General features: G+C 25.3%; 1 protein-coding gene across 2 annotated transcripts; it reads left to right on the top strand.

Annotated features, from left to right (window-relative positions):
- The first annotated feature begins 341 nt into the window (after positions 1-341).
- On the top strand, positions 342-14550 carry LOC132929446 (androgen-induced gene 1 protein-like). 2 transcript variants are annotated; one of them, XM_060994799.1, is made up of 5 exons: positions 342-898; positions 6340-6480; positions 10231-10448; positions 12780-12948; positions 14164-14550. In XM_060994799.1, the coding sequence occupies exons 1-5, from the start codon at positions 725-727 to the stop codon at positions 14182-14184; spliced, it is 723 nt and encodes a 240-aa protein (XP_060850782.1). In that variant the 5' UTR covers positions 342-724; the 3' UTR covers positions 14185-14550. The 2 variants fall into 2 exon arrangements, with proteins under 2 accessions (XP_060850782.1, XP_060850781.1); XM_060994798.1 differs by lacking the exon at positions 14164-14550 and having other exon boundaries at positions 343-898; positions 12780-13394.
- The last annotated feature ends 226 nt before the right edge of the window (positions 14551-14776 follow it).

Raw genomic sequence — 14776 nt, 5'->3', positions numbered from 1 at the left:
TAATTAGCCACATTACATTTATTAATACATTAAAATATTCAACTCGTAATTTATATTATATTCCCTACACGATAATAATGTTATTATTACAACGGACGTAAAGAGACGATCGGCGACAGACGGACGGGACTCGGGACGTGCCCTTCCGCCAGTAGCGCGCGTGCGCGGCCTCTCGCTCGCACCCGACCACTACGGCGCCAAAGACGATTGTGACGGCAGACACACACACACACACACACACACACACGCGACACATGACACACACATACACACACACACACACACACACACACACACGACATAAACACGAGCGCGCGCAGCTCGACGCACGCTCGCCAACGACTGTTATTTGAAGGCGTTTGCGAGTTGCGACGGTCATTACTCATTTTGCAGTTTAGTGTTTACTGTTTAGTGATCATTCGTCCGTTCGTTGGGTGCGATCGTCTCGTTCCTATCCCGTGCCGCGATACTCCCTCGATTGTACATCGCGTTTTCGTGTATATTATTCCGATTTTGCTGCCCAAATTATCACATACTTGCCCGTTGGCTTTGCGTGCTGTGCACGGGCTTGAATTCCGTTCTGCTCGTGACCGTATGATATTATCGACGTCTACGGCCAAACGATATTATTAAATCGCATTTCATATTCATAATAATATACACTACGCTTTAGACGCGACTCCGCCGATTTTTTCCATACACCCTATAAACACGGATAGCCGTCATGAGTCTGACGTCGTATCTAACGGTCGCCAATGTCGCCGTGCACGTGCTCGGCACTATCACGTTCGTCTTCTCCGTCTACTATAATTACGTTTATGTCAACATACCCACGCACGTGAATCCCATCGACGACGCGTTCGGCGGCAAATTCAAATACCTCACGTTTTTGGACGGAGTAAGTAAATCGAATTTAGAATGATAAACTATACTTTTATATATATTTATAATGCATTTGCCGTTTTCACACGTTTCATGTTTTACTCTTTTGTTGCACATAAACATCGTGTGTGGAACATTTATGTGTACCTACATTTCATTTTTCAACTAGACATTTTTGAAACTGTTTCGTTAGTCTTAAATTCGAATTTATTATTGAACAATAAGAGTTGGTGCATCATTTAAGTTTTTCAATTGTCAGATCTTAAGTGTTTGCAGATAATTATAAAATCATTATCAGGCATACCTATTATTGTGTTTATTTATTTTATATTTTGTCTTTTTCCATTTGCTATTTTATAGTACAAAACAAAAAAGTGTGAATGCATACACTTTAACCCCCCTCCCCCTTAAATGACTTATCTTTACAGGAGTCGAAATTACGATATATTTATTAACGTTATTAGTAAACGCTATGTAATATAATGCGATAGGGTTGATTAAGGAAATAATAACAGATATTTATAAAATGTGGTAGTAATTTTTACTAAAATCCGAGACCCTTGTCAAATTTCTCCCCATCGACCCTTTTGGAGTTAATAATAGAAATGTAGGAAATTAATTTAAGTTGTAGGTATTTTTGTGTTTGTGAGTTTTTATTAATACATATATAAATTTATATACTGTATATGTACCCTCGACCATAAACCTCGGATTCGTTTCCATTTGACCACCAGAAATGCAAATAAAATAAGTACATATTTAAAACAATATTTATTTGTTCTAAATAATTCTAAATTTAATTATTTTGATTTTTAAATTAAGTTCAACCAGAAATTTCTAATTACATTTTAATTTTTTTAATCGACAGACACTTGTACAGACATAAATAAAAAAAAAGTTGAAATATTAATATTTGGAAATTGCCTTAGGGTTTAGATCTAAATGAGGATTATCTTGACTCAAAAGTTAGTACTATTATGTTTAGTTGCATAAATAATATTTTAACAGTGAATTTTATCTCAGTTTTAAAATAATGTGTCTTCATATAGTTTCTATTTAACTTTTTAAACACTATTTCAGATAAAAAGAGTACCCTCGAGAATACCTATACAGTATACAGTAGGTACTAAAAATCACTAATATTTCATATAATCTCCATCTACATTCGAGAAACTCGGAAATTTCAAATAAATTATAAAAACCGCTTCCTAAGTAATATAGGACCCTACCTAGTTTATAAAATCTCACAAATTTTATGCTTTTGAAATAATCCCATATATACAGATCAGAAATCTTGGTTTTTAATCGATAAATATTTAACTTGTTTACTTAAGTACAGAATTTTGAAAAATCATTGTTAGTTAGCTTAATGTAATTTAAAAATATGTTTAATTCAAATATTAATCTAATATAATTTAACAATTATTGGATATACACGTCGATTATAAAATCGACCGATTTTAAATCACATTGTTACTCGTTTTAAAATGTATTGCTTAAATCAAATTTTTGAACTATATAATATATTAAAAACTTAAAATTTTCATAAAGCATCCGAGCACCTTTATAAATAAGCAATTTTTCCCATAATATATACCTAGATTTTCGAATTTCTCACTAGTTGGTGGAATATTGCAAAAACTTAAAAAGTAATAAGGGAGAAGAAATGTAAAATCTGAGGTAAAAGCGAACTATCTGTTTCAAAAATCTTTATTATATGACATATGCATATTGCATGCTTATGTTTATTTTAGATTGAAAATTAATCAATCACATACAGTTATTAGTGGTGATACGTGATCATGAACCGTAAAATGTTGTGGTCAGTATTAAGGGAAATTATATAAACAGTAAATACTGTACCTATTTACAATTTTAAGCTTCAAAACATAAGCTAACAATGTAGAATTGTTAATTATAAGTTTATAAGTTTCAAATGTACCACACGTGAGAAAATCAATCAGTAGACTTCAATATTTTTACGGTTTATAATAATCTATTTCAAGGTCCAACATGACTTACGATATGTAAATTGTTCAACATTATACGGTGTTCAAACTGACTCGACAGTTTATATTATTATATTTTGCAACAAACCCTTCATTTAATAATTTGGAGCCAAGTTTATGTACGCAAATTATGTATATGTATATAACTGTATTATATTAGTTAAATATATAAATAATTTTAGTTGTAGTTATATCTAAGGTTTTATTGTTTGTCGGGTATGCACTTAAACTTAATTAGTAAAAGGTTATCAAAAATCAACATATTTTCGAAAATTATAAGTAGACAAAAGACATACAAAGTATACTCTTCTTAAAAATTTCTTTGATAAACTTATTTAATCAAGTTATACTTAAATTGTTACACTATTAGTGTAATAGTTCTATGGTTTCTGTTCGATTATAACATGTAATATGTATATTAGTATATTTATTATTTATGTTATCATTATTATTATTTTATTTTATTTTTTGGTCTTTGTTTTGATAAATTGTTAAGTAGGTAATTAAAATTTAAAAGCAACTATTAAACATTTGTTTAGGCTGAAATTAGGTTATAATTATAACGTAAATGGTGATTTTACTTTTAATTTTCAGTCTTCGTATACGTAATAGTTTTATTTTATAATCATAACAACTACCATAACGCAAAAACGAGTAAGACGACTATGTAGTGAAAGTAATAATATGTTACTCATATATACAATACATACATTATTCAACTTCTATTCTTGATTCACCAAGAATTGATTTCGATCACGAGAATCAGACTTATAAGTTTGGTGTATTATTTGATTATTTTTTTAAATAAATTGTTACAGAATATATTCGAGTAAAAAACTAATAGATATTATAATTTTATAAATATTCATGACCCACAGATAAATATAATGCAATAATAGTTGGTATTATACTCGATCTACATACTGCATAGGTACGTGTAACTTTTCGAACATAAACACTTTAATATACCATGTTGTCAGTTGTTACTTGTTTCATTATATTATCAAATGTAGGTTTGTATATACTTAATCTATTTCAATTATTATGACTACTAATTAAACGAAATCTATATACACATGCAAATATGCAGTAGCTTTGCTTACCATACGGTAACCCAACATGAAAATTATTATAGATACAGTAACCTACTTATAATAGCATAATCGAAAAATCATTAAAATCGATCTGGAATTTATAATTATTCTATTTAGAAATATAGGAATGTTAAAGATAAAAATAATGAAGCATTTTTACTACTCTTAAATATAAGTCTACACCCGTATATCATTTTCAAACTAACCTTACTAATTTATATATGTCGCTGTGTTATGTATCAAGTTTAGCATTGACTAGTGAATGTGTGTTTGATAAAAAAAATATTACATACAATTTTATTGTTCTTTATTTATTAATTTATTTAGCTATACTTCTGTATTTTATAAATATGTCTCAAATTCATTATTTTTCATAATACAATTTACCTACTTACCTATTATTCATGCGTATACTATTACATAATTTTTAATAAATTATAATGGATAAAATGTAGTGGCTGAGGTAAATTATATTCTATTCATCCTAATTCAATGGTATTTTATCAGTCATTACAACTGTCTATGTTTAAATATATACATTTCGAGTAGGCGAATGAATGGCAAATTATTATATTACGAATTTAAGAATGTCCAAGGACACACTCACGATTCACAGACAATATAATAGTATATTATTATAAAACACAAACTAACTTAGCTAAAATATTATATATACTTTTTCAAATTTTGATAACAGACGAGTAGACGATAGTGTATAAATAAAAGTATATATATTATATAAATTAATATCATTAATCGATGTTGTGGTTTTTGCAGCGTGTCCGTATCAGAATTAAAATAATGATTGTTATTTGGTGATTAAATTATGTTTAAAGATTGATTCCAAATGTCCACGGTATTTATTAAATTGTTATTGAAAAGTTAACGAATTTTTTTTTTAGTTGAATAGTATAATTGCAGTGTACTTATTAACACACGCACGCTAGGTGCGTGTGCGTTAACAAAAAAAAAAAACAGTTAAAATAATGAAATAATGGAATTACAAAATAACATTCGAAAAAAATATAAATATATGTTATACTGTATAGCCGTATATGATATACTATACATATAATAAACATATTCTATATATATATAAATTCTTCGTATATTGCTGTGTTAAAGTAATTTGTTTCGTTACAGTATAATCGTGTTTTTTTATTCATCATAGAGCAAAATAGTTTGTAAATTGTATGTAATCAAGTACAAATATCGTATGTATATGAATACGTCATATACTGCAATACTGCATATAGCTACTTAGTACAATTGTAAATAAACGTGTAGATAAAACATAAGTACCTAATAATAAAGAATACCAATTTTATAGATACATAGTATATGCATTTTTTCGTAACCTCCGATAAATCAATCGTATATATGTACTATTTTGTTTATAATATCGTATAATTGTATTCTAGTTTCACACGGTTTTAAAACCTTGAATTAAAAATACATTTACTTTAGTTGGTTAATTCTTAGGAAAAGTTATAATTTATAACTAATAAATAACAATAGCCCAGAACTTCGCTTTAATACTACCTACTATTAATATTGAATATAATAGAATATGATTTGGGATAACTTTTAATATTGTTTAGTGTATATCTTGTCTAAACTTCGTGTTAAGCAGAAATCCAGGTATCATTGTTATATACTTTCTGGGTGTACATAATATATCAGTATAGTATTGATTATGGTACTATACTACTTTCATACGTTAATAATAATGTTATATACAACAATACAACATAATACATTAATAGATATGTTGCATGTAACCATGTATTAAAATTTAAAATTGTAATTCGTATGAAGGTTTCTGAAAAAGTCTAAAATGCTGTATACCCAGGGTGATGGTGCTGCGTGCTGATGAGGGATCCTAGTTATAAGCCCCTTCTGTGTAAAAATTATCAGCCATCTTTTAAACTGGTTCAAAGTAAAAACTAGGATACGTTACTGGAGTAAAGCTCAGTAATAACCACAGTTAGCAGTAGATTAGATAAATTATTAATAAAATTGAAAAATGTTTTTAAATATACCACCTAGACTTAGTTTCCAATTTATACTAGTCCTATAAGTGAAATTTTTTAAGCACTCTTTCATTTGAAAGCATTAAGCATTAAATACAAAAATTAAAATAACTGTAAAACTGATACATTCCTTGCTTATCTAAAAATCTAAAAATCTTATTAAATATCAGAAATTTGATAAATATATATTTTTTACAATTATGTTTTATATGTCTTATTGTTAATTACTTATTACGAATTTTTTTATTATGATATAAACAATATATACCTATGTTTAATTTAATTACTTTGCATTAATTTGTATTTATTTTATTTGTATAGTGTTTTCAAGCATTGTTTTTCCTTTATGCTTTGATCGTGGACGTTTTCCCGTTGATTTTCCCTTCTAAATCATCGGTCTTGGAAACCTTAGTTCAAGTAAAAAGCTTTTTCTTCGCCAGCGTTGCTTTTCCATTAAGTATGGTAAGTAAAAATATTAAATCTAATCATAATTTTAATATTTTTAGTGTTAAGTTGTATGGATAATTATCAATAATTTAAATATTATAAATATATTTTGGGATAAAGAGTATACATAATATACATATCGGCAATAAATACATGCCAATATGCCATTTAAATATGAATGTTGTTAACACTAATTATAACTTATATATTGATTTATATTTTATCTTCCCATAATGGCAATTCCTGCAGATTCTTCTTATTTACCATTCCTTATATTATATTATAAATGTACGTTCTATTTAGAAAGTTTATTTTAAACCATTATGGACTCGAGATCCATATTAGTTTTACTTATTTCTTGTGACGGATTTGTTTAAAAAAATCCTATTGATAAAAATTACTTAATGTATAAAAACTGACTAATTATTATAAAATTATAGCAATGTCCATTATACTCATATAATAATCTTTACTTACAGTGATTTAAAAATATATTAGCACATTTTTTTTTAATACGCGTTTGAATTTAAATTTTTGACATCACAAAAAACAATTAATATACAATTTCGAAAATATTTAGCTCTTTTTAATCTATTATTTATACCATTAACTTACCTGTCTTTGGTACGTTGATTGACAAAATACGAGTATTATTAAGTAATATAATATTCTGTTCAACGAGAAAACGCGCCGATTCTACATATTATCTACTCGTACACAGAAGAACCAATTTGCATTATGCCTCGGTTTCGCTTCTCACTATTAGGTAGGTATATGAAATATTATAATATGTGATTTGTTTTTGGAAAAAATTTGTTCAACTTTACTGTATAAACGTAAAAGTGTATAACTAATCAAAAAATAAATCACTAATAGCAAAATAAATAATAAAAGATCCTTAAAAATATATAAGCTGGTAGACAATCTCCGTTTAGCATCGTTTTTTGTAAGCAATGATTTATTACTGAATTCAAATTACAGTAACCTGCCCAATGAGTATAGTTATTGTATTTTGTATTTATGATTTAAACTTCAATTGATGAAGTATGAAGGTATTCACTTCATAGTATGACGTATATTACAAATTATTTTTTTTTATCATTTATACAGTTTACAATGACCTATAATTGTATGAACTAATGCAACAAAATGCGTTTAAATAATAATTATTAATTTATACGTCGTCAAATAATATACGCCATAATACTCATAATACGTCATAATTCGATAGTATTAAAGTTCTTATTACTTCGAATCTACTAAAATATAGATTGAAGCATTGACTATATATATAGTATTTCAATGGTACAATATAGTTTTGGGTGTTTGAATAAAATATAATTATTTAAGAGCCTAGGAATAAGTAAAGAAAAAGTAATACAGAACATTCACATGTAAAAAATAAAAGAATAAAAAAGTAAAAATCCTCGACATTGAACCATGACATATAATATATAAATTACTATCTTAAGTAAAATTGTTTAATATTTGTTAGTGAATTCATGACTATTTGGGTTATGGACTATGGTTATTATTTGTTAATTATGGTTTATTAATCATTTTTATATGTCCTTCGAAATAATATAAAGAAAAATAAGAAAATATCGCTTTACCTTGGTTATCATCATACTTTATACAAATTTTCAAATAACTAATTTAATATTAATTAGTCAGATATGCAAAGAATATATTATAGTTATGCATATATTGTATTTTTTTTTTATTGAATTTAAAAATCAATGTTAAAGGTTATTACTTTATTAGTTTTAGAATATTCAATAATGATGGAAAGGGTTTACAATCATATGGTGAATACATAAAATACTATTATGTTTTAGATTTTGAATATTATTAAATGTTGTAACTTTTTTTTAATGACGATTAAATAGCCAATTAGGTACAATTATGATTTATATTATTACTTTTTTACTTAAAACTATGTTTTGTAAAAATATTATTATAAAGATCAGTTCTTAAGAAATTGATCGTATTTTAGATGTTTACTGTTGATAGATTTATAGCATTATTATTGTTATGTGTTTAACTATTAGATTAATACCACAGGTTGTTTAGTTATACATTGGGGAGGTTCCTGTCTCAGGCCATTAGAAATTTGTGTGTTTACCTCGTATTACCGATTCGAAGAAAATTAATTCGAATTTTTTCTCTATTGTTTGGAATCGGCCAATCATAAATTGTGTTTTTAATTTATCTGAGTTTCGTCTACTGTCCTATACGGTTAATATAACGTCCAACTAAAATTATACTAAAATGTTTTATACTTATTAAAGTTATAGTTCTGTTAATAGTCATAGTTATAAGGACTTGAAAATTTTTACATATGTTTACATACTAAATATCTGAATTTAAACCATGAAAATTGAATCTTGATATGATAAATATAGTATTTATTAATTTATTCTTTGTCGGTTATTGGTCACAATTTTTAAAATAATTATTACTTATATAAAATGTATCCCTAAATAAAACATTTGTTTTTTAAAAAAGCTGTTATACATCTTACATCTATACATGTTAAAGTTTTGAGATTTATGATTATAAATAATAATTTTTGGAAGTGTTTTCTTCCTTATTATTGTCACAGTATTTGGCAAATATCCCAAGTATGACATATTGTTGAAACATACATTTCAAAAATAAATAGATGCAAAATTGGCTCCACTGAAATTGTCGTAATGTTTGAAACCTAAGTTGTGAAGCATTGAAAAGTTATTTATATCGTGTATATACATATGTTTAAAAATAAATCGAGGATAAAATCAAACAAACTATACTCAGTATTTTATTTTGTGCTTTTGCCAATCGCCAGTAATGTTTTCATACATAATTTTTTTTTTTTTAAAAACCTAGAAACTTTATCAAATTTCAATATTTATTCGATTCTAAAAAAACTATGAATATTAAGAATTTAAACATTACTAAGCTATATATTATTTTCCATATTAGATTTAATTATATTTATTAATTTCAAAAAAGAAAGTTCAAACTTGAAACAATTCCAATTTTAAATTACTTCAATATTTATTGCATTCTAAATGTTTATAATTATTTTTCATTAATACTATTTAGACATATAATAGAACAATATACTTTAGTAAAATAAAATTATTCCTGATTATAAATTATGTTTCCGCTAAGAACATTCACAGTGTAAATGTGTAATACGTCAAATGGCGGGTATATCATAATATCTAAAACTGAACGATGAACTCATTTCACAAAGTTAAAAAAAATGGAAAGGCAGAAACTTAGAAGAATTCTACTGTATTATTATAGGTACTATACAATATACAGCCGATTGGTTTCGAGTGTTGTCGTTAAGTAGTAGAATGCTCATTCGAGTCATTGTAATAGATTATGGTGATTATGCGCTGTATTTTGAATTCAATGCTAAATCATTGCATACGAAAAACAATTCTGAACCCAGTCTCCATTTTTAAAGGTATTTAATTTATTTCTATTTCTATAAGTAGTTAATATTTTTGTAATATTTTTTTAACATGGTTGTTATTTAGACCAATGTTTATAAAAGAACATCGCATATAATATAATATTAAATTTATAATTAACTATAGTCCTGTTATATTGTTATTAATTTATAATTTTATATTTTACAATTAATACAGGATCAATTTTTTTCGAAATAAATTGGTATAAATATTAATATTTTTATTGTTTTTTGTTAGTCTTTTTCAATATACTGTAATTTTTTTTATGACTTATACTGTATTAAAATAATTTCAGTTTGTGTCTACGACCTTTTGGAGCTTGTGGTTTATCGACCGTAGCTTGGTGATGCCTAAAGATATAGACTTATATTTCCCAATTTGGTTGAACCACACAATGCATACGTTTGTATTCGTATTCACCTGCTTAGAAATGGTCACCGCTTACCGACCATATCCATCCCGTATTTTCGGAATGACTACACATATCTGTCTGCAGTTATCTTATTTAATATGGTAAGTACAATAATTTCTATTAAGATTACCTACTGGTAAAATATAATTTTATTATAATTTAGATAAAGTTAGTTAGAAATTACAAAATAATTTTATGAATCATAATCTACCATAAAAATGTAAATAGTTCAGAATTTGCATTAAATATTTCATAATTTTATAACTACTAGGGCGTTGAATTACTTGAATTATATATAAATACAGCATAGTTCATTAAATCATATTAAAAATTAGCACGTTTCAATATACTCTAAGTAAAATAAAACTTATTCATTATTATTTATAACATGATATTTTCACATATTTTGAATACATTTTCTTGAATGTTATACGAATAAGTATCTTAATATTTTTTTAAATATTTCGTATTTTTGTATTTGCATATTTATAATAACCATGATTCTATAGGAATACCTATGTTCAATCTGTGAATCTGTCGTAAATTGTAATAGAGAACGTCGTAATATAATATAAGAAAAATGGTTAAACGATCTTTAATATCGCCATATATATTATATAATCTATTAATCTATAGTTTGTTAATCCAATTTTTAAACTGATACTTTTCATTTTTATTATAAATGTTAAACTATAATGTTGAATAAAAACGTTTTGTTAAATAATTAACATATTTTTTAATGCATATTTTGTGAAAAATAACAACATAAATATTTACATACTTCAGTTTTTTTAATATATAAAATCCATGTTTTATAGTCATTACTGCATACGCCAAATGGTATTACCAGTTTTTTTTTTACCAGTTATCTGGTTGTTTTTCATTATTTTTGTTACCTTATGTTTATTTATTTTATAATTTAAAAAACAAGAAATATGAACGAATGACAACAAACAAATACAACTAATAAATATTTCATTTATCTATATAATATTAACATTGAAGTAACAAGTTGATATGACCTAAAAATATTCATATAATCACCTTTTAAAATTGTATTTTAAATATACATACTTTAAAACTCAATGTGTGTAGTGTAATGGCGAAATTGGTGGGGGAAGGATACTATATTGAATGTTTATAGAATAATTCTCTGATAATATTGCTAAATATTTTGAACAAAAAAATTTCTTTATTTTCTTTGAAGTTCTTTATGAACAGCAACCGACTGCCATAATAAAGAAATAATTTTTTAACACTAACCATAATTATATTTTTACAATACTGTACGTAGTACGAGTATTTCAAACGATACCTCTATTTCCGCCTATGTTGTAGTATTAGATAGGTACTTGGAAAAAATTAATGAATCAATATTTTAATTTTAAAGTTAGTGTTGTAATTCTTGTAAGCATAGATGCAAATAGTATTTACAATTTTTGGAGGCTAAAGCTTAGGTATATATTGAACTCTTATGATGCTTATCCGGCATCAAAAAATGTCTTAAAAAAATATTGTAAATATGTAAAATCTTCAGTTTTTTTTTGTGGATAGGGGAGGGATTAGATTATACAACACTTAGAACATGATTAGCCCTTCTTAGTTCTTTGATATTTTCATCTATGCCTGTAAGAGTGTAAGACCAATGTCTAATTTTTTATTTCATTAATTTATAAAAACTTTTAAATTTGGACATTCTCACACGAAATGACATAAATTAAGTAGAGATAACTTCTTATACCGTTATTTATAAATTAATATAATTTATAAAATATATTACATAACACTACATAGATATAAGATTAAAACATTTTTTTTTTTTTTAGTTTTAAACAGGGTCAATATTATAAAGCTATTAAGTTGACCTGTGTATTGTTTTGCAATTACATATAGAATTTGTCAAACTATATATAGTATGCGGTACTTGTTTACAAAATATTTCAAATTTTAATAAAGTCATGTTCATATTTTTTTCCTATTACATTTATCACAATTCATAACTCATAAAATGTGAAAAATTCACTATTTTACATTTATATAGTTTAAATATTACTTATAAATTTACAACTAAATATAAGATATGAATTTAGTATTTACGTTTAATAAATTAAACTTACTTTAAAATCATTGAAATACAAAATAAATTATGGTTAGCACAGTAAAGTTATATTGTATAATGTAAAGTACTCGTATTTTATTTGAAATATTTTGCATAATTTTATTCATATAGTCATATAATTATATTAATATTATAATATTTATATAGCTTGCGATAGTTATAGTCTTATAGATACATACAAGTAATCTATAGTAGTTAGTTATTATTATTTGTATAAGGACTAAGAAAATATAGTAAATTACTCATTTACTATTATCGTTTTAAGTTTAGATTACACCTATAAATTAAAAAGACTTTTTTGTATAATTTACAGGATTCATATTGTATATAGTCAGTGCCATATGTGGGTATATCCGATTCTTACTCAGTTGAACCTGCCATTGAGATGCCTTTTCTTCCTTGGCACATTTGTGTACACATCTGTCTTATACATAGTTGGCGAATATTTCAACAAATTTGTCTGGGGCTATCAACCTCAAAAGGTACAAAACCAGTACGATCCTTAAACAAGAAGTTGAAAAGCTCTCTCAATACTGATTATTATTATTATTATTATTATTATTATTATTATTATCATTAATATTGTAATTTGTAATTATTACTATGATTGTTTTTTTGATGACGGATATTCGATAAAAAATGTTCGAATCTTTCGATTCAAGACTGTACAACAATGGATCTTAAGACGAAATTGTATAAGATAATGTGATTATTATATTGTATGGACGTGTGAAATATTTTATTTTTATTACCTACTTTATTGCTATTGTCTTTTTAGTATTAATATTTTTATTATTTGTGTGTGTGTGTGTGTGTGTGTGTGTGTATGTACGCGCGATTGTGTGCTTATGTGCGCACGTGTGTATGTGTGTATAATATATATATATATATAAAATATAAAATAATATTACTGTATATTACACTTAAATTCTATGATTTTTCTGTTAATTTTACCTTTAATTTATGAACATTATATTTATCACGTTCATCATATACATCACATCAAAGGTGGGCAAGTTAATAAAAAAAAATAGCTAGAGTTAGTTAGTTTTAAAACGTTAAAACTTCTAAGTTAAAAGTTATAAAAAAAAATTTTTAAATTTAAAAATATTAAGTTAATATTTATTTTACTATCATTTAGAAAAGTACTATAATATACGTGCAACTTTGAATTTTTTTCAATAATTATAAACATTTTGTTAATAGGTTAATCTAACTACTTGCTTCTCTTATTGCATATTGTAATGGTTTAAGCAAATTTCCTGTTCGTATCTAAGTATACTAAATTATTAACTCAAAATGTATTGATTATTTTTCCTTTATTTAAAATATTTTCTACGACATGATTAAAAGAACTTTTTTTTTATTTTAACTACAATTTTAGATTATTATAAACATGATTTCCATTTAATGTATACATATTTTTTCAAACTAACTGAACAAATATAATTTTTAGAATGAACAACTAATCTAGGTAAGTTATCAGGTTTAAAATAAAAATAAAATAACTAACTAATCGAATTAAAAAGTTTGAAAAATAGCTTTTTTACTAATTAACGCTCACCTTTGTATCATATATTATACGCCAATTAGTTATATTAAAATGTACTCCATTGGTCATAGACAATATTATTAGATTTTACCAGAACGTTTTAATTCAATATTCTAACATACTTGGATGTTACATCTGTTCACAGGTTCAAGAAAAACGACAATAATATGATTTAACTATACAAACTCGTTGTCGTTGATCAAAAACGCATTACATTTATAATATAATAAAGTTATATACTTATATAACAATACCATTTCACCGTTGTACATATTCTTATCAACGCTTAATTTGCTTATAAATGCATGCATTTAATTTAATGTTTTAGTTTGACTGATTTTGTAACGCACTCATATTTATATATTTAACAAATTGTTTATTACATATTAACATTGTTCCAAAGTAATTTTGACTTGTTAGATATGATCTATACTCTATAGCATAATTCCATGTACCAATTATAATTTATATACTAACTCATAATAAATAGTTGTTTAAGGTTGTGTAATATATAAATTAATTATCTTTATTATTTATTTATATAATTGTTACTGAGCAACATACTAGTCAAATTCAAATTCATAATTCATAATAATTATTATTTTTTATTATTATTACCTTTATAATAGTCATACCTCACAATTAATACAAAGTTTGTAACCTCGCTCAGCATAGTATAATATCTACCTATGTTATTACTTATTAATTGAACGTCCCGGTGTTGTCAATAAATCAATTTCAATTTTCAATTGACTACA

This window comes from Rhopalosiphum padi, chromosome 4, assembly GCF_020882245.1.
Source record: "Rhopalosiphum padi isolate XX-2018 chromosome 4, ASM2088224v1, whole genome shotgun sequence".
Classification (NCBI taxonomy): domain Eukaryota; kingdom Metazoa; phylum Arthropoda; class Insecta; order Hemiptera; family Aphididae; genus Rhopalosiphum; species Rhopalosiphum padi.
This window is presented reverse-complemented; position numbering and strand designations above follow the sequence as displayed.

What these genes read in the sequence shown, in the direction of transcription:
- LOC132929446 (XM_060994798.1), top strand. Translation starts at nt 725, where the DNA reads ATGAGTCTGACGTCGTATCTAACGGTCGCCAATGTCGCCGTGCACGTG. An exon ending in TTGCTTTTCCATTAAGTATG is followed by an intron (nt 6,481 to 10,230) that starts GTAAGTAAAAAT and finishes AAATAATTTCAG; the next exon opens with TTTGTGTCTACGACCTTTTG. An exon ending in CAGTTATCTTATTTAATATG is followed by an intron (nt 10,449 to 12,779) that starts GTAAGTACAATA and finishes TATAATTTACAG; the next exon opens with GATTCATATTGTATATAGTC.